Consider the following 27,979-nt stretch of genomic DNA (forward strand, 5'->3'; position numbering starts at 1 on the left):
CAGTCAAGACTTTGCGATAAGGCAGTTACGGGTTATGTAAGGCTCGATGTCCTGCACGTCAGGACTCTCGGCAACGTTCAGTGGGATTCTTGCAAAGGCACTCATCAAAAGGACGCTCTTCAGGAAAGCGCAAGACAGGACTTCCTTTGCCATACTGCCAATAAATTTTAAGCTTTAGCAGGCATTAGTTGTGATACGGGAGAGGAAGCTGGTTGGAGAGTTTCTTCCTCTTCCCAGGATAATTTTGCAAGCTTTTTAGCCCATCTGAAAGGGTTTTTCAGATGATAGATTTTGTTAGTTTCTAGTCGGGACTACGCTGCCGAATTGAACATCGTCGTTCTACCTGCCGTAAGCCCAGTCTCTTAACAGGATTCTTGCCCCTTCCTCGTTTGAGACGGGAATCGAAAAAATTAAATGCTTAAATGACTCCCTGGATTACGTTTTGTCAATTCAGTGACTTTCCCCCATTGACAATATACTTTCGTTTTGTCAAGTAAGTGGGTATCCCCTCATTGACAAAATATCTCTTTGTCCCGTAAATGGGTTAGTTCTCATTGACAAACATCTCATTAACTTGATATTGCGTAAGCGAATAAGCTCTTATTGACAAGATTCGGAAGAGCTCTCATTCGTCATTCGCAGACTCGTACAAGAAATAGACTTGTAGACTACGTCAATGAACGCTTATGTCCAGTAACATAAGAAGCTTGAGCTGACTGCTTCGATTCTCTTAAGTTTTGTTCATGAAACTTGCCTGTCAGATATGTATGTAGCTGTATTTCCGAATTCAGCTATATATATGTCTGCCAGGTAAGTATGAACAAACTTTATTGTGATATAATTTCATATTTTGCCTTGCGTTATTTTACTTCTGGTTGGTTCAAGTCTATACGCTTGCTGTAGTTACCTCTTCGGATGGCAACCGAGAGGTCTATTGTCTATTTTAAGGACATTTAATAATCGTTACTCCCTGCAGCCTTCCAGGAGTTTCCGATTTATCTTTTACCGTTGTATGGTAGTGTTCTGACGACACAAACGCATCTATATTTAGCGTTTTCTGTTTCGCTTAAATATACCAGCTGAGAGTCTTTCGGCTCAAAAAATAACGGACCTATTCTTCGTAGAATGGGTAGCTGGCAACCCAGACATAAAGTTAAGAGACGACGTTCGTAAGCTGCTGGCTGCTGCTGTCACGCTGTGTCTGTCTTCCAGTCCAACCGAGCCAGTAACAGATCGGGCGCTGTCATGCGCCGTAGGTTACGTCTCTCTCTCCTGCGGGATTGACTGACTAACCGTATCTCTGTGCTGGCGGTTACGTCTCTCCTGCGGGATTGACTGACTAACTGTAACTCTGCCCTACAATCACGGACTTTAGCCTAAGATTGAGGGGATTTCTTACGTGAATGAATAAACGTTGCATTCGTTTTGCCTACTATGTTCAACAGAGTTATCTCTTAATCCTTTCGGTGCTCGTTACCGCACGGTATAGAACTACGAGTCTACCGCAACATTGCACTTTTATATGCTCTCCTGCTTAGGCAAAGCGCAGCCTTATTAGGGAAGTAAGCATACTCGGGGAGGGAGGGAATGGATGAGCTTGCTGGGGACCATTTCCTTCCTGAAGAAGTTTGTTTCCCCGAATAGACTGCAATTCAGACCACAGTTTTTTCCTACCGGGAACTGAAATATTATTCAAGATCTAGGAATGATTCTGAACATCTCTCAGTGCGTTTATCACCTGAGGTTGATAGAAAGAAGGTGCCGGAACATCTGGATTAGGGTTTCAGATGTCCTGGATCTTAATCTGAAAGAAGTAAAAGCGATTCGGTAGTCCCTCCAGTCCTCGTAACGAGTTTTGGGAACCAGTGGTCCAGATCAACTCTGATATTCCACAGCTCTCTCATATCTTAAGAAGTATCTTCTCTCGGTCCCTGTTCGAGTTTACGAGAAAGCCTATTATAACAACAGGCGTAGAATGTAACGATCCTCTAGAGGTTCGTTACCGGATTGCGAAAGTCCGTACGAATCGTCTCGATCGACGGCAGCAACTATTGACTTCCGAGTGGAATCTTTCTTTAGAAGTAAGTTGAGAGTTGTGGAGACTTTAGGGACGCCCTTTCATTCTTCTCTTCGATATGTTGAGGACGAAGAGGCTTCTTCTTCTCTGCTCCCTTATTCTCGATCCAGGATCGGTACCATTAAACGCCATCCTATGATATTGAACGGGGATGGATATTTAGTCTCTTTTCCCCTTTTTTCAATCGCTTAGGAAATGTAATAAGAGGATTTATGACGTCACAGGGAGCGACAATGACGCTGATCGCCCCATGTTGGCCTTCAGGATCCTGGATTCACAGAGGTCACATACTTCCTAGTTCACTTTCCAAGGACCTTTTCCGAGAGAGTCGGTCTACTCTAACTCGAAAGGTACCTATAACCTCTCCGCTCTGAGTCTTGACTACGTTCAGGCTATCGAGATGTTGACAGGAATAAGATTACCGTCTTCCATTTCCATCTGAAGAATGGGATAAGCTGGCAGTCACAACTATTAAAGAATACGCAAATATGTTGTTGACGGCCTTTGGGCTCAGAGATTTGCGTCTGTCAAACAACAAAGCCCTTCACGATCTTTGAGTTCTGTGGAATCTCGAACCTCGCTCACCATCTACTTTTTGTCTCACCTGTTTTCTCGGAGTCAGACACTCGTGCGAGATCAATGGCGACATATAGTAGCCCTGAGTTTCTTGTTGACGAAGTCGGTTGCGTTTATACCCACCCCCGATGATCGTGTAAACCATGAGACCAGGTTGGACTGTCAGGCATTCTTCCTTCGGGACTGAATCGCCTTTTTGCTCCTCGCTCCTTTCTCCTGGCACCAGAAGCTCGAGTCAGGAGTTGATTCGCTGACGACGTTGGGTTGCGTTGATACACCCCCAAGGTTTGCTTAGATTGAATCGCCCAGGCAGTCCAGACACTCATCCTTCAGCGAAGAATAGTGCCTTATGGTCTTCAGGGTACAGCCTTGCTGTCCTTGATTCGTCTGACTGGTCAATTGGTCGGTCACCTGACTTTAGTACAGACGGACTGACTGTGCATGTCCAGATCGAAGCTTTCAATATGGAACTTAGACGTAGTCTGAAGTTCTTGATGTCAAAGCATTCGAACCTCTCCTACCTGTTAACTTCTTGCATGTGATCAGGAAGGCCTTCTTCTAACCACCCTAGATACGACAAAGAGGGTTAGTGAGATTTTAAGCCATCGTCACAAGTTTTGGCTTTAGAGAACACAAGGCGGTGTGCTCTCTAACCCTTCCGTTGTGGCCTAAGAATGGTAACCCGTTTTGTCCTTGGGCCAGGAGCTTGGAAGCAAGGATGGCACAAGTTAGTGGGCAGGAGCCAGAGAGAGTCCTGTGCCCTGTCGGGTCTCTCAAGTTTTATCTACTTAAAACTCAAAGTCGAAGTCAATAGGGCAATCTGCAGTGTTCCGAAAAAGACCAGACTTGCCCATATCGAAGAACACCCTGGCTTTAGTGTTAAGGAGTTCTTTCAAAAATGCTCCTTCATTGTGTTTGCACAAAGATTTGAAATCTTTTATCTGAATGCTCACGAGGTGAGGGCGCGGCCTCGGAAGCATTTCAACAGAGCATGGCACTCAGCAACATCCTGAGTACCATGTTTTAGCGAAGCAACTCTGTGTTCACTTCACACTCCCTGCGAGATGTGAAGATGGCATATGAGATCTGCTGCTCGCTAGGGCCATACGTGTCTGCAGGACAAATCTTGGGGGCAAGAAGTACCACTCATCCTATCCTGTAGAAAATGGTTAGGAAGAGCTCTTAATTTAGTTGTTGAGTCGCCGACAACGGCGACTTCTTAACTCTTAAGCCTTAGTTAACACACCTTAACTTTGGCTAGGTTGGTCAGGTGGTGATATATATATTTATATATATATATATATTTATTTTACTTCTTAGCCCTCATGGTATGGTCAATATGGTCTAGTCACGTCGTGGTCTCGCCCCTGTTGACAGATCATCTGGAGTGCACCAGTTATATAGGTCTCTACCTCGCTGGCAACTCTAGTAGCACAAGCAGACTTACGTGGCAGTAACCACGAAGCCAGCTATGCTAACAGGTGGAACCAAGATGTAAATCATCTGCATGCATTTGTTTCCCAAAATCCTTCTATTCTGTCCCTTCCCACCTCCAAAGGTGGGATTCAGCTATATATATATCTGACAGGTAAGTTTCATGAACAAAATGATATTGTTATGATACAATAAAGTTTGTTCATACTTACCTGGCAGATATATATAATCAAGTACCCACCCACCTCCCCTCAGGGGACAGTGGAAATAAAAATTATGAATAGAAAATGGGAATGGTTCCTGATACCCGCCTCCCAGCGGCGGGAATGGGTACTAACCACCTGGCCGACCACTGCGTGTGTCGGAAGTTTTAAAATTCTGTCGGACTTCAGAAAATACAGCTATATATATATCTGCCAGGTAAGTATGAACAAACTTTATTGTATCATAACAATATCATATTTATTTAACAAATATGACATCTAAAAATACTCATGATAATGTAGGCATTAAGTGCAGACTTTAAGTTGAAGTGTTACTGCATAATGATGTACTATACTATACCTAATCTTACTTGACATGAATTGGATAACTCGTAGGATTTACTTTTAGAACACATATTTCTTGCTAACTTTTCTGTCAACTTGATCTTACTTGACATGAATTGGATAACTCATAGAATTGAATTTTGAAATATATACTCATCACTGTTTTCTGTCTGCAGCGAGGAGTTTACGATGTCAAGCACTTTCTCCTTTACTACTACTACGGGGGGATGATCTACACCGCCATCAAGAACTACGAGAGAGCGCAGTACTTCTTCCGTGTGTGCATTACGACTCCAGCCTTAGCAGTGTCCCATATCATGCTGGAAGCCTTCAAAAAGTATATCTTGGTCTCCCTCATATTAGAAGGAAAGGTATGAGTGCTTATTCTATGTTAACATCAAAGGTTGCGTTTATCATAAGTGTTTTTTGCTTAGGGGGCAATGTTTTTAGTGCACATCACACATTGCTTTGTCGGCATCACTTAAGATACTTTGTAGTGTCCCTTCAGCCCCTAGGTGCAACCCTTTTTATTCCTTTTACTGTACTTCTTTTCATATCCTCTTTTTCCATCTTTTTTTTTTTTTTTTCCACCCTCTGCTAACGATGGTTTTCCTACTGTTACACCTTTAAAACCTTATTTGCTCACAGGATCCCTTTAATCACTGAATGACCTCATGTGTCCCAATGCTTGGCCTTTGGCCTAATTTTAGATTCCATTCCATTACTTTTTGATGAAATGTGTCAAGGGTGATTTCTGCATTTCAGCCACTTATTTAGGATATCTGTTCTCTTCAAGGTTAAGTTTGATACAGTAGTTTTATTCTCATATGCAAGAATTGTAGTGAAAATTATTAACTTAGTTTTTTCTAATCAAGCCACTTATTTTGTAATATATTTTGTTCCTAAGTTATATCTCTACTAATAAAATTCATTAAGTATTTACATCTTCTAGTTACCACTTTTTATTCGCAGATTGGAAAGATTCCAAAGTACGCCTCGCTAGTGGTTACGCGCTTCATAAAACCACTAAGTCAAGTTTACTGGGATTTAGGTACAGCTTTTATTACTAACTGCCCTGATAAAGTGTTTTCTGTGATCAACAAAAATCAAGATACGTTTGTAAGGTATGATTGTGTATTTTTTTCATGTATGTTTGTCATGGCGTTTAAACTTTTCATAGTGAAATCTCATTTTACCTGTAATTATTGTTGGTATTATATTATGCTGAAGATGAACCCTATTCATATGGAACAAGCCCTCAGGCACCACTGACATGAAATTCAAGCTTCCAAAGAATATGACATTTATTTGAAAGAAGTTACAAACGGTAATAGTAAATACAGAGAGAAGAGATCGGTTACTAGAAACAAAAATAAATTATCAAGATGATAAGCAGATAAAAATGTTAAGTGAATTATTAAAAGTACAAGGTGAATTGTTTTAGGTTAGTAATGCATCTTATCCTTGCTTGAACTTTTGAGCTCTTAATTGCCCAATGTCCTCTTTAACGATGTTAAAACTATTTGATAGTGGTGATGAAATTGTTTAAGAGTCTACCCCCGCTTATTCGCGAATCAGCATTCACAGATTTTTCCGTGGAACATATACCCACACACTTTACCGATATTTTCATAGATCAATTACTCTATTTTCATGTTATTTTCATGAATAAATGTTGCAGGATTATAGTTTAAGGCATGTTTGGTGTTTGGACTATTAAAATTGGTAGTTATGAGTGTTTGAGAGGGGTCTTTGTGTTTGAACTATTGAAATAGGCAGTCATATGCATTTTTAGATGGGGTTTCATTATTTACAAGTGGGTGTAGTCTACTCATCCCCCCATATACAGGGGGGGGGGGGGGGGGGACAACTGTATTTCCAATGCGGTATGGCATTGAGAAGGGCTTTTCTGTTTTAGCAAACAGTTTAGAACTTGTCAAGTTGTTATAGCAGTTATTAATTTACCCTTATTTTCCAGAGATCAAAACATGGGCCTTGTCAAACAGTGTTTGAATGCTCTCTATAAGAAGAATATCCAGAGGCTAACCAAGACCTTCCTCACGCTCTCTCTTGCCGACGTGGCCAACCGAGTGCAGCTCTCCACTCCGCAAGAAGCGCAGAAGTACATTTTGAACATGGTATAATCATCCTTATTTTCTTAAAAAATCCAGTTGCTCATAGGTTTGTTCATAGTATGGTTGAAACTCAGGGTAATTAAAGCAAGGTGCTTGTATCTGGTGAATCAGATTAGACAAGAAGTTTACAGACTTCCCCCTAGGAATGAGTGTAATTCTACATTTCTTGATATGCCATAAAAAAAAGGTGGAATGCTTATTATCATTTAACATACAAGCATTCAGCATCTGAGCCCCAACCTAAATGCACTGTAATTACTTAAAGTTTTCATACATTCAACTTCCCTGTCAGATGTATACTTAGGTATAGACTCCGTCGTCCCCGACAGAAATTCAAATTTCGCGGCACTCGCTACAGGTAGGTCAGGTGATCTACCGCCCTGCTCTGGGTGGCAGGACTAGGAACCATTCCCGTTTTCTATCAGATTTTCTCTGTCGCCGGTGGTGTCAACATTGTTGTTGCTACCTCCTGACTGGAATTCTTTTTCAACGCTTTTGATTATCTTTCGACTGATTTTTGGTGACGTACTTGAATCGTTGTTTGGCATTCGCTATCGTGGAATTGTTTTTGGACTTGGCTTTGGATTTTTCTTGAATGTCTGACTCAAGTGTCGGTTTCAGAGTGTGTGTGAATGAAGGCTGCAAGGTGAGGATTCCGAAGGCTTCGGTAGATCCTCACATTGTATGCCGACGATGTAGAGCTGTTGAATGTTCTTTTGATAACACATGTAATGAGTGTGAAAGGTTGAGTGCGAATGAATGGAAGACTTTAATTTCTTACTTGAAGAAGTTAGAGAGGGATAGAGAGAGGAAAGCGGCTTATAAAAGCCTTAGTAGATCTAGATCTAACGAACCCTTATCTAGCTCTGTAGCTTCTTCTGCTCATTATGATTCTCAATCTTTATCAGGCCATTCACAGGTTGCTAATCCTACTGATTCGGCCTCTGAAATTGCAGACCTCAAGGCTTCCCTTCAAAAAATGCAAGAGAAAATGGCTGCATTAGAAGGTAAGCAAAGTGAAGGTGATATTTCCAGTGATGTAAGTGTCCCCAGTGTAGTCGTCTCTGCGACGCTCCCAGGCCTAGACCTCTTCCAAGCTCCCTGGCCCAGAGGAGAAGGAAAGTCGAAAGCCGTACGGAGTTTGTGGAGAATCCCCAACGATCAGGCGTCCCTTCGGTAGAATCTGTTACATCTCAGACTGCCAGGGATCGCTACAGAAAAAGCGTCCTACGTGAGTGCTTTTCTTCATTGGGATCTCCCTCACCGAAACGAGGATGGAAGGATACGAAGCTTTCCCGTCCGTTAAAGAGGAACTGGAAAGAGCCTGAGTTGAACTCTAGCCCCGAGCACTTTTCCGAAGAAGAAGCGCCTTCGGTCATAAAGAGAGCTAGACAGGAGTTAACTCCTTTTGCTGTAAGGGAGCCTCAAGCGCCTTCCAGATCTCCCTCTCCTGCTTTTGAAGAAGAAAGGGAGTCTTCAACCAAGAAGATTTTGATGAACCTGCAAGAACAACTAGCGTCTTTGGTAGGAGTCCTTTCCAAGGAGCCTCCTTGTAGAAAGGACGACAAGCTTCCTGTTAAAAAGATCAAGACACCGATCTCCTGTCAGGTGCAACGAGCCTTCCAGGGGAGTTGTCGCACAGGCGGCCATCTCTGGGGGGAGCGAAGCACGAGGCAGGCGAGAGGTAGAAGAGGAAGAAACTCCTGCCAGGCGCGTGGCGCCAAGCAGGCGCCAGACAACACCTGAGAGTGACGATGATGATGAAGTTCTCACAGGAAGGGATGAGCCCTGATTTTATCCAAGATCATTCCAGGCACCAAACGCCAACCAGGCGCCTGGCGCCAGCTAGGATGGAGGATTCAAACAAGTGTGAGGCTCCTGCCAGGCGAGAAGCGCCTGCCAGGAGTGAAGCGCCTGCCAGGCGCGAAGAGCCTGCCAGGTGCGAAGCGCCTGCCAGGCGCCTACTATGCGCGAAGAGCCTGATAGGCGCCAGGCGCCAATTAGTCAAGATTCGCCTATGGACAGGCGTAGGGAGACAAAATCTCTTAGTCCCTCACCTGTTAGAAGTTCTTCTTCGACGGAGGGGAAAAAGTCCAAGGAAGAGACAGGCGAAAGAAGGGAGCATTCTCCTTCTGATCCTCTCGACTTAGAGGAAGTATCGGAGGATGAGGTAATTAACAGAGAAGGTTTGTCGAACTATAAGGTTCTTACTTCTCTCCTGCTAGAAGAATATGGAGATTCTTTGACTCCAGCTGCTCCTCCTTCTCCGCACTCTCTATTTTCAAGCGCTAAATCTCTTAAGTCTTCGTTCTTCCTTAAGATGAGACCGGCCATATCGATGAAGAGGGCCCTGCAGTCTCTGGATTCCTGGATTAAAACTAAAAAGGAACTGGGGAGGACGGTCTTTTGTTTGCCTCCGGCCAAACTGACGGGAAGAAGAGGCATATGGTATGAGACTGGAGAAAATATGGGATTGTCTCTGCCTACTTCGGCTGAATCAGACTTCTCGAGTCTTGTAGACTCCTCGAGAAGGCACGCTTTGAACTCGGCCCGAGCAACATGGGGCCTTTCGGAAATGGACCATCTCCTCAAGGGGCTTTTCCACGTCTTGGAGGTTTTCAATTTCCTGGATTGGTCCCTTGGGGTTTTGGCCAAAAAGACCCATGAAGAGGAAGGCCTAAACCCAGAGACTTTGCATAGCATACTTACATGCATCGACAAAGCAGTTCAGGATGGTTCGGCAGAGGTCTCCTCCCTCTTTGGTGCGGGGATGTTAAAGAAGAGGGCAGTTTATAGTGCTTTCCTCACTAAGGCCGTCTCTCCTTCACAGAGAGCCGCCTTGCTTTTTGCCCCTCTTTCAGAGCATTTGTTCCCTTCTCAGTTGGTGAAGGACATTTCACATTCGCTAACTGAGAAGGCGACTCAAGATCTCCTCAGGCAGTCATCGAGGAAGAATAGGCCTGTGGCCAATGAAGAGAAGAAAGGGGCTCGTCCACCGCAGTAGCAGCCCTTTCGAGGAGGTCCTCCTGCCAGAACAATTTCCAAAAGAAAGACTGCGGAAAGAAGAGGTAGAGCTTCCTTCCGACCCTTTAAAAAGGGGAAATGAGAAAGTGATCCTCCAAACACCAGTGGGTGCCAGGCTACAAGAATTTGCGGAAGCCTGGGCAAGCATAGGAGCCGACACATGGTCCATGTCGGTCATCAGGAAGGGATATTATATCCCATTCAAGGACAGCCCTCCCCTGACATCAACTCCGAGGGAACTGTCCGCCAGATACAAGGACCCTGTACTGATGGATACTCTTCGTCAAATGGTGGAACAGATGTGGGACAAAAGGGCAATCGAACTGGTACTGGACCACAACTCCCCGGGGTTTTACAATCGCCTTTTTCTGGTAGTGAAAGCTTCGGGGGGGTGGAGACCAGTACTAGATGTAAGTGCGCTGAACAGATTTGTAGAGAAACAGAAGTTCAGCATGGAAACATCTGCTTCAGTCCTTGCAGCCCTTCGCCAAGGAGATTGGATGGTGTCTCTCGATCTTCAAGACGCCTATTTCCACGTCCCGATTCATCATTCATCGAGGAAGTACCTTCGTTTCATGATGGAGGGAAGGATCTATCAGTTCAGGGCCCTGCGTTTCGGCTTGTCCACAGCTCTTCAAGTCTTCAGAAGTATAATGAAGAATGTAGCAAGACATCTACATCTGATGGGAATAAACATCTCCCTATACCTGGATGCCTGGCTCATCAGGGCCAGATCACAGAGACAGTGTTTGGAGGACCTTTCAACGACGTTAGACCTGACAAAGTCGTTAGGATTGATCGTGAACCTCGAGAAATCTCGGATGATCCCCAGCCAGAACATGGTTTATGGGGATCGGGGGGATTAGGATGGATTCTCGGGGTTTTCGAGTGTTTCCTTCTCAAGAGAGAATATCAAAAGGTTGCGCTACAGTCTCCAGCTTCTTAGGGAAGGAGCGCAGTTCAGCGAGGGAATGGTTGAGCCTTCTGGGGACCCTTTCCTCGCTGGAACAGTTCTTTCCTCTAGGAAGACTGCATCTCCGTCCTCTACAGTTCTTCCTGAAAAGGAATTGGAATTGGAAGACAGGACAGCTCTCCGATACATTTCCGATTCCTGTAGAGGTGAAAAATCACTTAAGGTGGTGGTTACCCCCTCTAGAGGAAAACAGAGGTGTGTCCCTGGAAGTTCGGAACCCGAACCTGATATTATATTCAGACGCGTCGAGAGAAGTGTCAGGCACCTGGTCGGAAGAGCAGGTGTCATGGCACATAAATTGCAAGGAGCTCTTAGCCATTCATCTGGCTCTAAAGGGCTTCGAGCAGACAGTCAGAGACGGGTTAGTGCAGATAAACTCCGACAATACCACCGCTCTGGCTTATATAAGAAAACAAGGAGGGACTCACTCGCTCTCTCTCTACGAACTGACAAGAGACCTTCTTACTTGGGCGGATCAAAGAAATATAACTCTACTGACAAGGTTTCGTTTCAAGGGGGAGAGGAAACGTGAGAGCGGGAACAGGCTGAGCAGGAGGTTCCAGGTCCTTCCCACAGAATGGACCCTCCACTCAGAAGTGTGTCAGATTCTTTGGTCTCTTTGGGGGAAGCCTCAAATAGACCTGTTCGCCACGTTCCTCTCCAAGAGGATAGACACCTTTTGCTCTCGGGCAGACGACCCCAGAGCTTTTGCAGTAGACGCCTTTCTCCTAAATTGGTCCGGACTGGATGTTTACGCTTTTCCCCCATTCAAGATCCTGGGGGAAGTAATCAGAAAGTTCGTGGCCTCGAAGGGGACAAGGATGACTCTGATAGCCCCATATTGGCCAGCCCGAGATTGGTTCACAGAGGTAATGGAGTGGACGGTGGACTTCCCCAGATCTCTTCCAAACAGGACAGATTGCTCAAACAACCCCACTTCGAGAGGTACCATCAAAACCTCCCCGCTCTTGCTCTGACTGCCTTTCGACTATCGAAAGACTTGTCAGAGTGAGAGGGTTTTCTCGCAAAGCGGCAAGCGCAATCGCTAGAGCCCGCAGATCATCTACTATGCGAGTATACCAATCAAAGTGGGAGGTGTTCAGAAGTTGGTGTAGGTCGAAGAAGCTGTCCTCCTCCAATACCTCTGTGACCGAGATTGCAGATTTCCTTCTTTTCTTAAAGGAGAAATCGCATCTTTCTGTACCAACCATCAAAGGTTACAGGAGTATGCTCTCGGCCGTTTTCAGGAACAGAGGCCTAGATTTGGCCAACAAAAAGATTTGCACGATCTCATTCGTTCTTTCGAAACATCCAAATCAAAAGAACCTAGAGTTCCGAGCTGGAATCTGGACGTGGTCCTAAAATTTCTGTCTTCCGAAAGGTTCGAACCACCTCATAGGGCCTCCTTTCGGGATATTGCAAGGAAGTGCCTATTTCTTTGTCTCTCGCTACGGCGAAGAGAATCAGTGAGCTGCACGCCCTTGAATCAAGAGGGGGCTTCAAAGGAGACTCTGCTATTTGTTCATTCCAGACTCTTTTTCTTGCAAAGAATGAGAATCCCTCAAAGCCCTGGCCCAGGAGCTTCGAGGTAAAGGGCCTGGCTAGCCTAGTAGGTAGAGAGGCAGAGAGATCTCTGCCCGGTCAGAGCTCTTAAATTCTATCTGGATAGAAAGAAACAGATGGGGGGTTCTCAACACGGTCTATGGTGCTTGGTAAAAGACCCCAAAAGACCGATGTCGAAGAATGCCTTGGCCTTCTTTGTAAGAAGCGTAATTACTGAGGCGCATAAGGACTGCCCAGATGACTCTTTTAAGCTCTTGAGAGTCAGAGCTCACGAAGTAAGAGCTACCGCAACGTCTATTGCCTTCCAGAGAAATATGTCGCTTAAGAATATCTTGGAAGCAACATATTGGAGGTGCAACTCGGTGTTTGCATCTCATTATTTGAAGGACGTGCGCGTAACGTACGAGAAATGTTTTTCTCTAGGTCCGTTTGTGTCAGCGGATACGGTCCTGGGTATTGGAGCAAGCGCCGATCCTTAATTTTGTGTATGTAACCCTCTTGTTGGATACGTTCTTGACTTCCTGCTGGAAGAAGTGTCAGATGTCACACAGGCGGCCGTCACTTCGGTTCAGTAAGGAACTCCAGTGGTATCTGACTATCAGAGCGGTACAAAATTTTTTTTTGTACTTTAGTGTGTGAGTAGTGACTGTGTTTTTTGAGTTATGGGTTGTTTGTGAAGAGTTTAGGGGATAATTCTTGGCAATCTTAGAACTAACACAGGTGTTAGGATCGGGTGATCGGGATCGGTTGTGTGCTCCTTAAATAAGGCGTGTTGTCATATAAGTGGATTAGCACCCATTGACAAATGCCAGTCAGGCTCTGCTGAGTAAGCAGATGACCCCATCAGCAGACCCACAAGAACTCTTGGCCACAGATCACTATCTCGCTAAGGCTCTTGAGGTGAAGCAGACTCCTAGGCAGTAGCCACGAAGTCTTCCACCTAATCAGGTAAGAACCAAGGTCTATAAATACCTACAACATATGTTTACCTGTCTATTCAGTAGTTAGCTGTCTCTTACCCTCCGCCAAAGGGTGTCAATCAGCTAAGTATATATCTGACAGGGAAGTTAAATGTATGAAAATGATATTGTTATGATACAATAAAGTTTCATACATACTTACCTGGCAGATATATACTTAGCTATAGACTCCGTCGTCCCCGACAGAAATTCAAATTTCGCGGGGTGGCAGGACTAGGAACCATTCCTGTTTTTTATCAGATTTTCTCTCTTCCACCTGTCTCCTGCAGGGAGGCTGGGTGGGCCATCAATCGTATATATCTGCCAGGTAAGTATGTATGAAACTTTATTGTATCATAACAATATAATTTTTAGCATATCTTCTTTCTTCTGTCTTATGTTCCACCCTCTCCTAACAGTTGTTTCAACATAATTTCCAGTGCTGAATGACCTTGTAGGTCCAAGCGCTTAGCCTTTGGCCTAAAATTTATATTCATTCCATCCTAGCCTAAGTGCGGATTCAGGCATCACTAGTGGTTGTTGGGTTATGATAAATTATGATCCTATAACAAGTTCTGTCAAACTCATTCACTCCTTTTACTGTACCTCTATTCATATTCTCTCTCTTCCATCTTATTTTCCTCAACCCTCACTTAACAATTGTTTCAAAGTGCAACTGCAAGGTTTTCCTCCTGTTATATCATTCAATCCATTTTACTTGTATTTTCCCTTTCCGCTCTGAATGACCTGATAGAATATTTCCCCTGTCAGTGCTGACTGACCTATTAGGTCCCAGCGCTTGATCTTTGGCCAAAATTTTAGTCATCCTCCCAACCCCAGGAATCATGTTGCCTCACTGTTTATGCAAAAAATGATTGATGAACCTGAGAAAAATTGAGACAGATATTAGGAGTATAGATGAAATGTAGTGTCATTTATTCCGATACGTAATACAAACCATCGGTCCTTTAACAATAGGAAGTAGCTAGCGGCAGCTGGAACGGTCGTAAGCTTCGAACGGAGAACGGTAGTTAACTGCTTGTCCGACAGTCGCGCGCCGCGCGACTGGGAGGTAAACAAATCACTTTTGCTTTCGGCCGCGGGTGTGAAGGACGTGTTCGTCATCGCTCTCTGCCCGCTTCATCGTCGTATGCTTTGTTTATATTGTGTTTTCTACTAATGGTTTGTTTGACTTGAAAATGAAACTGTAAGTACACTGTTTTCATTTTCATTACTTAATTATGAACCAACATGGAGCTATCGCCGTAGATGCGGCAATTTCCTCTCTTTTCATGAATTGAACCCTTGAATATTGTTCGGGGCCCGGGGCCGGGCGCGCTCGCGCCGAGTCATGTATTTTGGGCGAAAGTGTGTAATTGAAAAATGTAAGTACTCTTTTCATTATATTTTTGCCCTGTGCGTTCGTTACCGAGAGTGTGATTGCGCTCGGCACGAGCCTTTTATTTTGTATAATAGAATGCAATGAAAGTGGATTCGCAATTGCAATATTCTTTTCATTTTCATTTATTTATTTGCATGAAATTTAATTTGGATCAATTTTCGTTCTTACCCGGGAATTGATCCTTACGATTATTTTATGTGAAAGTGAAATCGCAAGTGCAGTATTCTGTTTCATTTTCATATATATATTTTATGATAGCATCATATTATTTGTATGAAGTTTCCGTTCTTACCCGGGAATTGATCTTTCCCTTTAAGTTCTATGAAGTGAATCGCAAGGCAGTATTCTGTTTCATTTTCATATTACTTTTCACTGCTGTGCGGGGGGGTAGGGGAAGAAAACGAAGGTCTGCCAGGAAGTCGTCGGAAAGCTCTCCCGCGACTCCCTTGGTATCCGATTCTTCGTCTTCCTTCCTGCCCCCCGCGCTCAGCTTCTTCGTTGTATTTTGTATTTGGGGTCTTCCGTGCGTTCGGGGTGGGGCATGTCTTCCCCCCGTGCGTGAGGGAACCCCTCTTACTAATCTATCTATGTTACCGCAGGTGCTACATCCGTGGGAGACGACCTTGGACAGGTATGGACCCCCGCGGCGGCAGGGCGTGCCTAGCATCCACGGGCTGCTGCAGCGTCTAGCGAGGTCTGGGGCGGTCTCCACTACTACCACGGCCGCTATGCTGCTCCCCCCCCTCCTGGTCTACACTCCCCATGCTGTGTCGGTGACGCCGTCTGCCGCTACTAGGGCCGCCGCTGGTACCGAGGGGGTGTTGCCGCCGCCGCCTGTTTTCTTCGTGTTGCCTGCCCAGACTTCCGCTGTTCCAGCAGCTCGCCCCTGGACCGGCCGCCAGTACCCAGGTTCCCGCTGGCTGCCGATGATTCTACGAGGCGATCGCTGGGCCTGCCGTACCTGCCGCTGATGTGATTCCCGCTGTTGGCTTGGCTGTCCCTTCTGGGTCTACCGCTGCCGCTGTTCCTGCCGCTCCTGAGCTGGTTGCTGTTCCTGTCGCTCCTGGTTCCTGAGCCTGTTTCCATGCTGGTCCTGCCCACGGTGTGTCTTCCCCAGTCCCAGGTCCTTCCGGACAGGTGCAGTCGGGCCGTGTTGCTTCGGCAATAGCCCCGGCTCCGGCCTGGATGGAGGACCTGACGACTGTCCTGCGTGAGCTGACGAGGAAGAGGAGAAGAGGAAGCTGTCATCTTCGTCTTCATCGTCTGCTGCTGCCTCTTCCCCTTCGACTTCTAAGGCCCATAAGCCGAAGAAGAAGAAGGCTGCCTTCCCCCCTAAGAAGTCTCCTTCGGGAACTTCTAAGGGCCCGTCCCTCCCACCCCGGTGGGACGGGGGGTCCTTCTGCTGGTCCTCCTGCTCCTTCGGGAGCGGGGCCCGTCTCCCCTTCCGTAAGGAAGAGATAGATCGGGGACCACGAGGAGGAGTATCGGTTAGCTCTGGTACTTCCTCGCCTGGTGCTAGCGGCGTATGCTCGGTCTCTCGTTCGCGAGAGATCACCCGAGTGTACGTTCTCCCTCGGGAGACGTGCAGCCAAGTTTCGGCGCCAGAGTTCGCTTGGCGCCAAGACGGAGCAGAAGGCTGGTGAGAGACGCTCAGGTGACTCTTGCCAGGCCAGCGGCCGCTCTTGCAGCGACCAGCTGGTAACCCGGGTTTTCCCCCCTAAGAAGGCTCCTTTGGGACCTTCTAAGGGCCCGTCTCGCTCCGGCGATTCGGGGAGCTCTTCTGCTGGTCCTCCTGCTCCCTCGGGAACAGGGCCCGTCTTCTCTCAGGAGAAGAAGACGGGGACCAGAGGAGTACCAGCTTCGGCTGGCACTTCCCTCGCCTGGTTCTAGCGGTTCTGCCGCTAAACCAGGATCCGCCTCGGCTTCTCGTTCAGCGAGAGAAGTACCGAGTGGACGGTCTCCGCGGGGAGACCGTCCAGCCAAAGTCTTGACACCCGAGCTCGCTCGCCGCCAAGACCGAAGCGCGGAGCAGAAGACTGGCGAGTGTCGTGCAGACGACTCTCGCCAGGCCAGTGGACGCTCTCGCAGCGACCAGCTGGCTGCTCGGGTTGACGTGACGGTCGCTGACCAGCCACGGGTTGAGGCGAGGAAGGGGTCCCCCGCGGCCGTCGGTACCAGCCACGGCTGGTACCAGCGGCTCGACGCGCCGAGAGGACGCTCGCCGGTCTCACAGCGACAGCGAGCCTAGCAGGTCACCTGACGCCGCGTCCCATCGGGACCGGGCGGCGCGGGTAGACGGTAAACCAGCAAACATGCTCGGCCTGACGCTAGAGATCAGCGTCGACATTCTCAGCCGAGCCTCTCGCCCCAGGCGAGCGGCAAGGCTAGGCCTGCTGCTCGATCGCCACGCGGGTTGAGTTACGATCAGCAGCAGCCCTCCAAGCACGCTGGTCCTGCCAGCGAGCTAGGGGGGAGCGTCAGGTCTGCCTCTCCTGTACCTTCAACCTCCTCGGGCTACACCGGGAGGAGCGAGGTACCTATGAGTGATCGCGAGAGGTGCGCCGCTCGCGATCCCGCTATGACGCCGTATGGACCAGGTCCTACGGTTCTAGGACCGACCAGGGACATACGCGCAAGTAGCTTGGAGGCGACCGTCAGGGGTCTGCCGCTGTTCCTCCTTCTGAAGGAGGAGTATCTCGGGATCTGTTCTTGTTGGAGGGACTGGACGGTCCCTACTCCGCAAGACGCGGTTACTCCCGAGATACAGAGGAATTTGCAGAAGTCATTAAGCTGATTCGTCAGCATAATGACCTTGCGGAAGGATTGCCGCTCCCACCAGCAGAGCCACGTCTCTGCTCGAGTTGTTGTTTTGGGGCCCGAGAGGGAACCCAAACCGACGGTGGGTCTGCCGCGATCGGAGCTGCCGATTCTGTCTCGAACCAGAGTCTCTCGTCTCCGGACAAGAAGGCTCTCTCAGTTCTGGCGGTCGATCAAAGCTACTCCACCATCCTCTACTGCGACAGCGGCGTTTTCTACGTGTCTTCGGACACCGTATTTAAATACTCCTTCGGTCCTCCTGAGAGGTTTCGACCTCGACAAGGACTGGAATGAGTCGGAGGACGGTATCGGCTCTCTCCTGTCAGGTGTCGATCAGCCCCACCCAGACGACGTTCACAGTGGCGGCAGACCCTTACCTACAGTGAGAGTTCGTAACCTCCGCGGGAAAACGTTTTCTCCTGACGATACGTTTTCCCAGACTCTGAGAGGCCGTCGCCGCAAGGCGATGGCTGCTCCTACTCTTCTCCAACTGCTAGTTCCACTGGGAAGGCGAGCGAGTATCCAATTCCTCCCCCATTCCCTCTCTCCTTACGGCTACGAGGGAAAGGGGGGGGAGGGATCCTACAGAGATTTCTTTGTAGGATCCCACGTTCGGGACTGCGCTACCGGGGGACCTTCGGGTCCTACCTGACGTAAGCCCCGGTCGTTGAGGAGGAATCCTGCCCATTCTCGATTTCTACGGGAATCGAGAGGACCACCAGCCGATATCGTTTGACGAATTCGGTGGGGGTTTCGCAGACTGCTTAGAATTCTACGGAATTTCTAGCGCATTCAGAGTGTTCAAGTTTTTTACGATCTCCAAACACTTACGCGAGACCATGGTCCAAAGTGAGCGAGACGAGAATCCCCGATATGTTACACGATAATCGGGAACCTCGCCTATGCTCGAATTCCTGGAATTTCTAGCATTGGGAAGAAGACTGCTGCTGAAAGAAACTATCTCACAGTAGGCGACCAACCTGGAATAGAGGAGATCGGACGGGAATATCCAGTTTGGCTTGAACTATCGTCTTAGTATTCTGTTCACCATTGAAGCTTTCCTTCGAGGAAGACTTCTCCTTCACTCTCTTTGATAGAGAACGAAGGTGGTCGATCTCCAATCCTTATTTTGTTTTCTTGAAGGAAAGAATTTAGGATGGAGATCGTTGTTCAGAATCCTACAAATATACTACGTATATTAACCTCGCGACATTATTCTACTAAGCAGTTGAATTGTCTGAGGGGTAGGCGCATATCCTAGTTAATCTACGGATTGCGACTTATAAAAGAAGTATTCTAATTGAACTGCAACTCGGGGTTGCCTGCAACCTCCCAGGAGTTTTCAGTTTCAATTTTATATACTTATGGTTTTGTCACGACACCATTTCAACTTTTATATTTACCGAAATTCGTTTCGCCTAAATATAATTGCTCGAGCATATCTTTTATGCTCGGTAGTTCTAGCCGAACGCATTCCTTCGTGGAATAATGGATTACCTGGCAACTCAGGATGACGAGTCAGCGAGAGCTCAGGCTCAACTACTGCGTATTGAACTGCCTGATAGCAGCTCAGTATCAGCTGGCCTCCGAAATTCACGGTCCACTAATGTCTCTCTCTCCCCTGCTTTGATTGACTACCGAACCGTATCTCTGCCCAACAATCATGGACTTAGGTCTCTGATTAACGGGGATTCTCGCAATAATGAAGGACCATCTACTGCTGTGACGCTAGATTCCATCGCCTTCGACATTGCGAGAATTTTCAACAGAGATATCTCTTGGACTCTTTTTTTCTGTTTACCGCACGGTAACAGAAGTCTGTACAAGTCTCCCGCTGCATCGCACTGCGATAATGCGAATGATTTTGCAGACATCTGAGTTTGTCTTCAAAATATCTCGTATTCGTAGGTGTACAATTGTTCATTGTTCAACCCGAATTACGAGATGTGTCAGAAGACATCGCCTACTCTCCGACCTGACAGCTCTACTTCCAAATGTTCAGCCCATGAGAAGCAGTTCTTCAGGCGGCTTTCCCCTGTGTTTTCATTACTGAAGAACGCCCGCTTTCATTGCAACTACGACTTCTCACCGGACAGCAATGAAATAGCGGTTAGCGTTTTCAGTCATTTGTAAGCACAGGTTATGAATCTTGAGAATCCTTCTCTCGATTCATCTGTGAAGACGTAGGTTGCATTCAATATCTACCTTCGTCTTCAACGGTACATAGTGTTGTTTCTCTTAGCTGAGATTCAACAACCATGAGATGTTTTACCTTCAGGGACCTCGGTCTCTAGAAGGCAATTGACTTTCGCCTGTTGGGCACATGCCTTAAGAGAATCATCACCTCGCTGTCCGGCATTGGTGACAAACAAATACATTATTTGTTTGGTCTCTCGGCATAACCCTTTAAAGGCGAAGGTCACGTGACTTACTCGGATGCTTTGACAACTTGCCTCCTACCGAACGCAGTCAGTCGGCAGCTGTCAGAGCGCCCGAGTCAGTTACGAACTACGCTGTTGACTTAGTTCGGTTGTTACAAAACAGAAGCCAAAGATTACTTCGTTTTAATAGCTTGTCACAGTACCCATACCATTGACACCCACCATGGAGTGTCGGTGTCCTATCCACTACCGAGAACTTCGCTGCATGGGGATAGGAGGATGCGAGAGACTTCGTGGCAAACAAAGGACAGACCAGTATGGGTACTGGACATCACCGAAGTAGAGAAGAGGGATAGGTCATGCGACTATTTCCTTCTTTTCCTCTGAGAACTGCATGACTTCTCCTGCGAAGTCAAGCATCCAGGGGATGGGGATCCGTGACGCTCGATTTCGTACCGAACTTCGTAGCGAAGACTCAGAACCCTTCGGTCCCTGACGATTGGTTCGAGTCGTTCACAATCCCCTCCCTAATGGACTTCACCCGCCTTCGATGCGAAGGAGATGCTGCCTTGTCCGCAAGAACTTCTCCGTGGCGCAGGTACTGAAGGCAGGGGTCTGGTCCAACCAGACCACATGCCCACTTCTTCTACCTTCGGGATATTTGCCCACTGGTCCTTGGATCTTTTTCCTTGGGACCCGTGGTGGCTGCTCAACACGTTGTGTAGCGAACCCAGACCCTCGCAGGCTGAACAGCATCGAGTCCTGGTGTGACCGTAAGAATGGATGAGTGAATGAGAGTGTGACTGGCTCCTCTTCCCATCTTTTTCTTCCCTCTACCTGTGGTTAGAGGGACACGGTCGTCACCTGCTGGATAAGGACAAGATGCATGGTGAGCTACTCAACAGAGCCCCATCCTATCCCTTTCACTAGGGATAGGAGCGTATATCTACCACTTCCTCCAACAAGGGGGAGGAGAAGTGGATTGGCCAGCTTGAGACAACCCATACTTTATGTTGCCTCTTGCAAACAGGAACAAGTTCTTGCTTGCTGGAGTAACGGAAGAGACTACTGCTTGCCTCTTCTTTTCCTTAGTACTTCGGCCCAGAGGTCTGACCCATTGATCCTGCCGGTGCACACCCCGATCAATCGGACAGAGGCTTGGATCCCTCCCTCGCTCTTACGACCAGGGAGGCATTCCAGGGATGGACGAACACCAGTCTGTTCATCAAAAGACTCAGATTCCTCCCACCAAGAAGTGAGTCTTCTATTGTTAAAGGACGATGGTTTGTATTAGTTATCGGAACAAATGACAATATGGCGAAAATTGCATTTTTCCTAAATATACAAACCTGTAGGTCACTCTACATATAGTCCATCCTTACATGCACCCTCACTGCGTATTTGCATGGGCCAAAAGCAAAAGTGATTTGTTTACCTCCCAGTCGCCGCGACAAGCAGTTAACTACCGTTCTCCGTTCGAAGCTTACGACCGTTCCAGCTGCCGCTAGCTACTTCCTATTGTTAAAGGACCTCAGGTTTGTATAGTTAGGAAAAATGCAATTTTCGACAAATTGTCATTTTCTAGTAGAGTATATTAGATACTACTCAGTTTGCTAGGAGTTTTATTTTGGCTACAACTGAAATGTGGAACAGTTTACCAAGTGCTGTTGTGGAATCTTCTGATCTCCAAATTCTTCAGCAAGGGGGGATTCAGTCCAGCTTTGTGGTGCTGCTGACGTCTCCTGGATTTAGGTGTACTGGTTTCATTTTGTCGTCACTCACATTAATATATTTATCACCTGATTTTCCCTTTGGAGCCCTCTTGGATTTGTAGTTTGTTGACTGTCCAAAGGGGTTTCAGCTGAAGATTCAAATAAAGTAAGGAGGATGGGTTTGTATGGAAGAAAGGTTTCTGATTGTCACATAGAAAAAGACTGAATGAATGCAGAAACTTTTTTTGCCCTATGAAACAAAGGCTTTCCCTCCCAGGGACTTCTTTTTCAAAAACTTAGGTTGGTATGAAAAAAATTCTATCGTAAAAAGTTTCTCAATGTCATAAAAAAAAATTGATATAATAAATGAGGAAGTCTTCCTATTGTAAAATAAAGGACCGAATGGTTTGTATGCCGTGTCGGAACAAATGACAATTTGTCTAAAATTGCATTTTTCCTAACTATACAAACCTGAGGTCCTTTTACACATAGCCCCACCTCATGCCACCCCTCACTCTGCAGTTTTTGCTTGGGCCAAAGCAAAAGTGATTTGTTTACCTCCCAGTCGCGCGCGCTGCGCCTGTCGGACAAGCAGTTAACTACCGAACCCCTTGTTCGAAAGCTTACGACCTATCCAGCTGCCGCTAGTATCTTCCTATTGTAAAAGGACCTCAGGTTTGTATAGTTAGGAAAAATGCAATTTTAGACAAATTGTCATTTTAGCCAACCAGAATTTAACAGCATACCCTAAATGTGGTCCAACTAATTCATTGTGTAAATTGGGTTTGGTTTCCTTATTTTCCAGATGTTAAATTGATATTTAATATATTAAAGTATTTTCTGAGCTTTCTTTTCAAGTTAAATACATTGCTTAGGGGGTTTTAATCACGGAAAATAATGACCCTAGGTCTCTTTCCCCTTTCCATACAGCTCTCTCCTCACCAAGTAGTTCATATTTGGAATTCTTGTTTTTAAAGCTTGTGTGCATGAATTTGCTTTTGTTGATAGTTAACCCTTAAACGCCGAATGGATGTATTAAACGTCGAGTCAAAATGTCTCCCGTATGCCGAATGGACGTACCATACGTCGACTAAAAATAAAAAAAAAAAAAATTCGCGGAAAAATACTTATAGGCCTACCAGCTGAAAACTTTTGAATCACGCGCCTTGGGGGATGCTGGGAGTTCATGGATCGAGGTGTTGTTTTGTTTACAATCGTTACGCAGGTGCGCAAGCGCGAATTTCTTTCTTGCCGCCTAAAAGTATACTGTGACACATCTCGGAAATTATTTCGTCACTTTGACATAATTTTGGTACCATTTTAAATTAGCCGTTACATGGAGTATTATATATGAAAATGTGCGCTTTTTTATGTAGAATACAACAAAAAAATACTCATGATTGTAGCTTTTATCAGTTTTGAGATATTTTTATATAAATAACGATAAGTGCCAAAATTTCAACCTTCGGTCAACTTTGACTACCGAAATGGTCAAAATACGCAATTGTAAGCTAAAACTCTTATATTTTAGTAATATTCAATCATTTACCTTAATTTTGCAACTAATTAAAAGTCTCTAGCACAATATTTCAATTTATGGTGAATTTTTGAAAAAACCTTTTCCTTACATCCGCGCGGTAACTCCTCCGAAAAAAATCATACATGCGATTGTGGTAATGTTTGCACCATTTTAAAATTAGCCTTACATAAAGTTTTATATATGGAAATGTGCGCAATTTCATGCACAATACAACTAAAAACAACTCATGGTTGTAGCTTTTATCAATTTTGAAATATTTTCATATAAAAAATGATAAGTGACAAATTTTCAACCTTTGGTCAACTTTGACACTACCGAAATGGTCGAAAAATGCAATTGTAAGCTAAAACGCTTATATTCTAGTAATATTCAAGCATTTACCTTCATTTTTCAACAAATTGGAAGTCTCTAGCACAATATTTCGATTTATGGTGAATTTATGTAAAAAATAAAATTTTCTTTACGTCCGCGCGGTAACTCTTCCGAAAAAATCATATGTGCGATTGTGGTAATGTTTGCACCATTTTAAATTAGCCGTTACATAAAGTTTTATATATGAAAATGTGCGCAATTTCATGTAGAATACAACTAAAAATAATTGAAGGTTGTAGCTTTTCTCATTTTTGAAATATTTGCATATAAATCATGATCAATAGAAAAAAAACCATGTTCGGTCAACTTTGACTCTACCGAAATGGTCGAAAAACGCAATTGTAAGCTAAAACTCTTAGAGTTTAGTAATATTCAGTCATTTATCTTCATCTTGAAACAAATTCGAAGTCTCTAGCACAATATTTAGATTTATGGTGAATTTAAAAAAAAAAAACTTTCCTTCCCTCCGCGTGCGGATTCTCCACCACAAATCTCCGAAATGCGTACGTCCCATTCTCGGAATATTTGCTCCGTTTCATATTAGGCATTTCATAGAGTTTTATATATGAAAATGTGCACAATTTCATGTAGCATAAAACGAAAAATATTTGAAGGTTGTAGCTTTCCTTATTTCCAAAATAATTGCATATAAAAAATATATATATAAAAAAATCGACATTCGGTCAACTTTAACTCATCAGGTATGGTCGAAAACTGCATTTGTAAGCTAATACTCTTACAGTATAGTAATATTCAATCATTTGTCTTCATTTTGAAAGAAATTGTAAGTCTCTAGGACAATATTTAGATTTATGGTGAATTTTTGAAAAAATATTTTACGTCCCGCGCGTTACGAATTCATGCATTATTTTGTGATAATATTTTCTCTGTGTTGCTTTTATCATTTTAAAATGTGTTATAAACCAAAATGATCGCAATTTAGTGTACATTACAGTAACTTGTTACCGTTAACCGTTCTGCGCACAGCGCGATTTGAATACAATTATATATGAAATTTCGTTTTTGTGCTTTCATATATTGCATTATTTATATATGATAATGATAATCTTTTTCATTTTTGATGGTTGCATACTAAACTTCAGCCAATGACAAAAAAAGGAGCCAAAAATGAACTCTTAATCTTGAAAACTAAGCGCGCTGTGATTTTTTGAAAAAAATATTTTTTCCGCTTCCGCGCTCACTGAAACACCTCCGGCACACGGGAGACATTTTTTTTTTACCGCTTCGGCGTTTAAGGGTTAAATGGCACATGCCATTTACAGACCACACACTGATTTTCTTCAAGTCTTCTCATAACGGTTTTCAACCTGCTGTATTGTTACCTGCAAACTTGCTTGTTTTGCTAACCAGCCCAAGTCTAGTTCATTTATATAGGGAACAAAAAGGGTAAGAGCAATAAACTCTGAGGCTCAACACTTGCTACTTTTTGCCAGCCAGAGAAATGATGACATCTGTTCTGAGTTACTTGACATGTCTTCTATTCATATTTGTGAAACCGGGACTTCTCATTTTTAAGTTGAATGGTGCTGGTTCCAGCCTGTGCTGACAGTAAATTCCATATGTATTGGCCTAGGGTTTGAATGTTAGAAAAAATAAATTATTTTAAAAATTAGAGTATGGTCATCACTCTTGTTTATCTTGTATATTTTTATTAACAGAAATCTTTCTCAGTGGTATGCTAGAGAGTATATACAAGGAAGATGTTTTAGCCTCTCTTGATATGCAGCGTATTGTATTTGTAGTATTACTATGGTTGCTAGTCTTGCACTGTCTCCATTCCTCTTTGATGGTAACCAGAATTTAACAGCATACCCTAAATGGGGTCCAACTAATGCATTGTGGAAAGTTTTTTTGGTTTCCTTATTTTCCAGATGTTAAATTGAGATTTGATTTATTCTAGTATTTTCTGAGCTTTCTTTTCAAGTTAAATACATTGCTTAATGGGCTTTAATCATTGACAATAATGATCCTAGATCTCTTTCTCACTTTCCATGCAGTTTTCTCTCCTCACCAAGTAGTTCATATTCGGAATTCTTGTTTTTAAGGCTTGTGTGCAAGAATTTGCTTTTCTTATTAGTTAAATGACACTTCTGATTTTCTTCAAGTCTTCTCATAATGGTTTTCAAACTGCTGTATTGTTATCTGCAAACTTGTTTGCTTTGCTAACCAGCCCAAGTCCAGGTCATTTACATAGGGAACAAAAAGAGTAAGTTTCACCACTAAACCATGTGAGGCACAACACTTGTGACTTTTTGCTAGCCTGAGAAATGATGAGAGCTCTGTTTTGAGTTACTTGACCCATCTTCTAACCAACCTCCTATATTATTTGTTATACCTAGACTTCTCATTTTTAAGTTAAACAGCGCCAGCTCCATTTTGTGCTGAAAGTAAATCTCATACGTAAAGACTGAAGGTTTGTATATTAGTTAAAATACAATTTACTTAAATTTTTTTATTTTTCCACTTGTCATTTATTTATCTTGCAAAATGCCTTCTTGAAATCCATAGAGTATGGTCATCTCTCTGTTGACCATATAGACTAATCATTTCCTGGGAAGAAACCTAAAATTCCTCGTTGTGTTGTCTGCTTTGAGAGATTTCATGAAATGTTTTATTGAATTGTATTGACACATCAGTGCTTTATAGTCTTTCTTTCATATATTGTATAGGTTATATTGACTGTATGAGCAAATGGGAGGCTAGGTTAGCGGGCAGGTTAACCAAAGTTAGGAGTTGGCACTATACCAGTTGGTCCATTATAGGACATATGGCCTGCGTTTTGCAGAATTAGGTCATATTTCAGAGATTACTTAGGGATTTTCTCTCTTTTGTGTGATACATTTAACATGAGTGCCTAATTTGCAGTTACTTTTGTTGGTATTTCAGGTACAAACTTCTTTTTAATCATGTATATGATATACAGCACATGTATAAGATAGATAAGCATCTGCAATAACATTTTTTCAAAAGCAACTGGCACTTGTTTGTGTTTATCCCATGAAGCATTTTATAAATAGTTTTAGGAACAGGGAATTTGTAGCCACTCCCTGTGGAGGGTATAGTTGTCAGTGCACCTCATGTGGTGTGTGCTAGGCATTAGTAAACCCCTAGCTGCAGCCTCTTTTCTTTTACTGTACATCTGTTAACATTCTCTCTCTCTCTCTCTCTTTTTTTTTTCTCTCTCTCTCTCCATTTGACGTTCCAACCTCTAAAAATTGTTTCCTAGTGCAACTGTGAGGTTTTTCTCCAGTTACACCTTTAAAACCTTGTAACTGACTGTCAATTTCCTGTTCAGTGCTGAATGGCCTCATAGGTCCCAGTGCTTGGTTTATGTCCTAAAATCTATATTCTGTTTTAACTTGAAGCTACTAATTTTTTTTTTCTCAGATGCAGCTATGCATGGAAGTGGAACGTAGACTACAGGCCATGGAAGAGGAGATCGTCGTCAATCCTCAGTACGTGCAGAAGGTCCTTGGCCCACAGGAAGATGAGGGCCCCACCCCTTCCTCAGCTCAGTCGTCATCTTTCTCTATTGTCTCCTCCATGTGATTCATTTAGTTTTATTGTTTTTCGTTTCATTTTATGTACAGAAGTTATACGTTAATTTAAGTCCCATTTTGAGTTTGAAGCTACTTTTGAGGAAGTGTCGGACAAAGGAACTGCTTTTGACTTTTCCTCCTTTCAGTCTACACAAGATAAAATTGAGAACGTTCGCTGTGGCATCTTTTGACCACAGATGTACATTACGATCATTTTAAGAAATTCCATCGAGAGTTTCCTTTGTCCAGTTTTAATCTCTTCTGCTGCTTATGCATTGACTCCTGACACTAGCACTTACCCCTTCCTAAAAATTGTATAAACAGTCCTTTCTCTGTCAAAGTTGTATTTATAAAATGTTCTCAATAATGGAATATTTCTTACTCAGATAGTAACGGTTTGTTTTATTGTCCTCCGAGAGTCTTGTAAAAGTGAGACCTAGTCCTCATTTGGACAGAATTATCAATCAAACGACAAACATCCTCAGCACTCGGTACCTGATCTAGCTTTCTCTGCTCACAACCCCATGCAGGGTGTTGCTGCTGCTGCTGCTGCAAACAGTGTCATTTTCTGGCATCTGGTGTAATACTATTCGGGTTGCTAGGAGTTTACTTACGTTGTTATTTGTTTATTTATTTTTTTATAATAACTGATCTCTCCATGTTTCCCTTTGACTTCTGTCACTTCTTTCGAGTGAACACCACATTCTTTGGGAACTTGAATTTCAAGTCAGTAGCTCCTGTGCCCTTGTTCCATATGAATAGGGTTCATGATCTGAGTAACAGTAATTATCTTGGTTATAACTAAAGCAGGGAATATTATACCCAGTTCAGTTGTGGAATCTTATCATCTCCAAATATTGAAAGGAGGAGCAAATTCATTCCTGCTCTCTGGTACTGCTGAAGTCT

At 44.4% G+C, this 27,979-nt stretch overlaps 1 protein-coding gene across 1 annotated transcript in view; it reads left to right on the forward strand.

Annotated features, from left to right (window-relative positions):
* Window positions 1-27,466, forward strand: part of LOC135209336 (COP9 signalosome complex subunit 3-like) — a 55,151-nt gene extending 27,685 nt beyond the window's left edge. The window contains exons 4-9 of the mRNA XM_064242037.1: window positions 4,812-5,006; window positions 5,608-5,759; window positions 6,614-6,773; window positions 7,690-7,809; window positions 8,854-9,756; window positions 26,922-27,466. Of these exons, the coding sequence (XP_064098107.1) occupies window positions 4,812-5,006; window positions 5,608-5,759; window positions 6,614-6,773; window positions 7,690-7,809; window positions 8,854-9,756; window positions 26,922-27,083 (1,692 nt within the window). The 3' untranslated portion in view covers window positions 27,084-27,466. The remainder of the gene's footprint in view (window positions 1-4,811; window positions 5,007-5,607; window positions 5,760-6,613; window positions 6,774-7,689; window positions 7,810-8,853; window positions 9,757-26,921) is intronic.
* The last annotated feature ends 513 nt before the right edge of the window (window positions 27,467-27,979 follow it).

This window comes from Macrobrachium nipponense, chromosome 37 (genome assembly GCF_015104395.2).
Source record: "Macrobrachium nipponense isolate FS-2020 chromosome 37, ASM1510439v2, whole genome shotgun sequence".
In the NCBI taxonomy this organism is placed as follows: Eukaryota; Metazoa; Arthropoda; class Malacostraca; order Decapoda; family Palaemonidae; genus Macrobrachium; species Macrobrachium nipponense.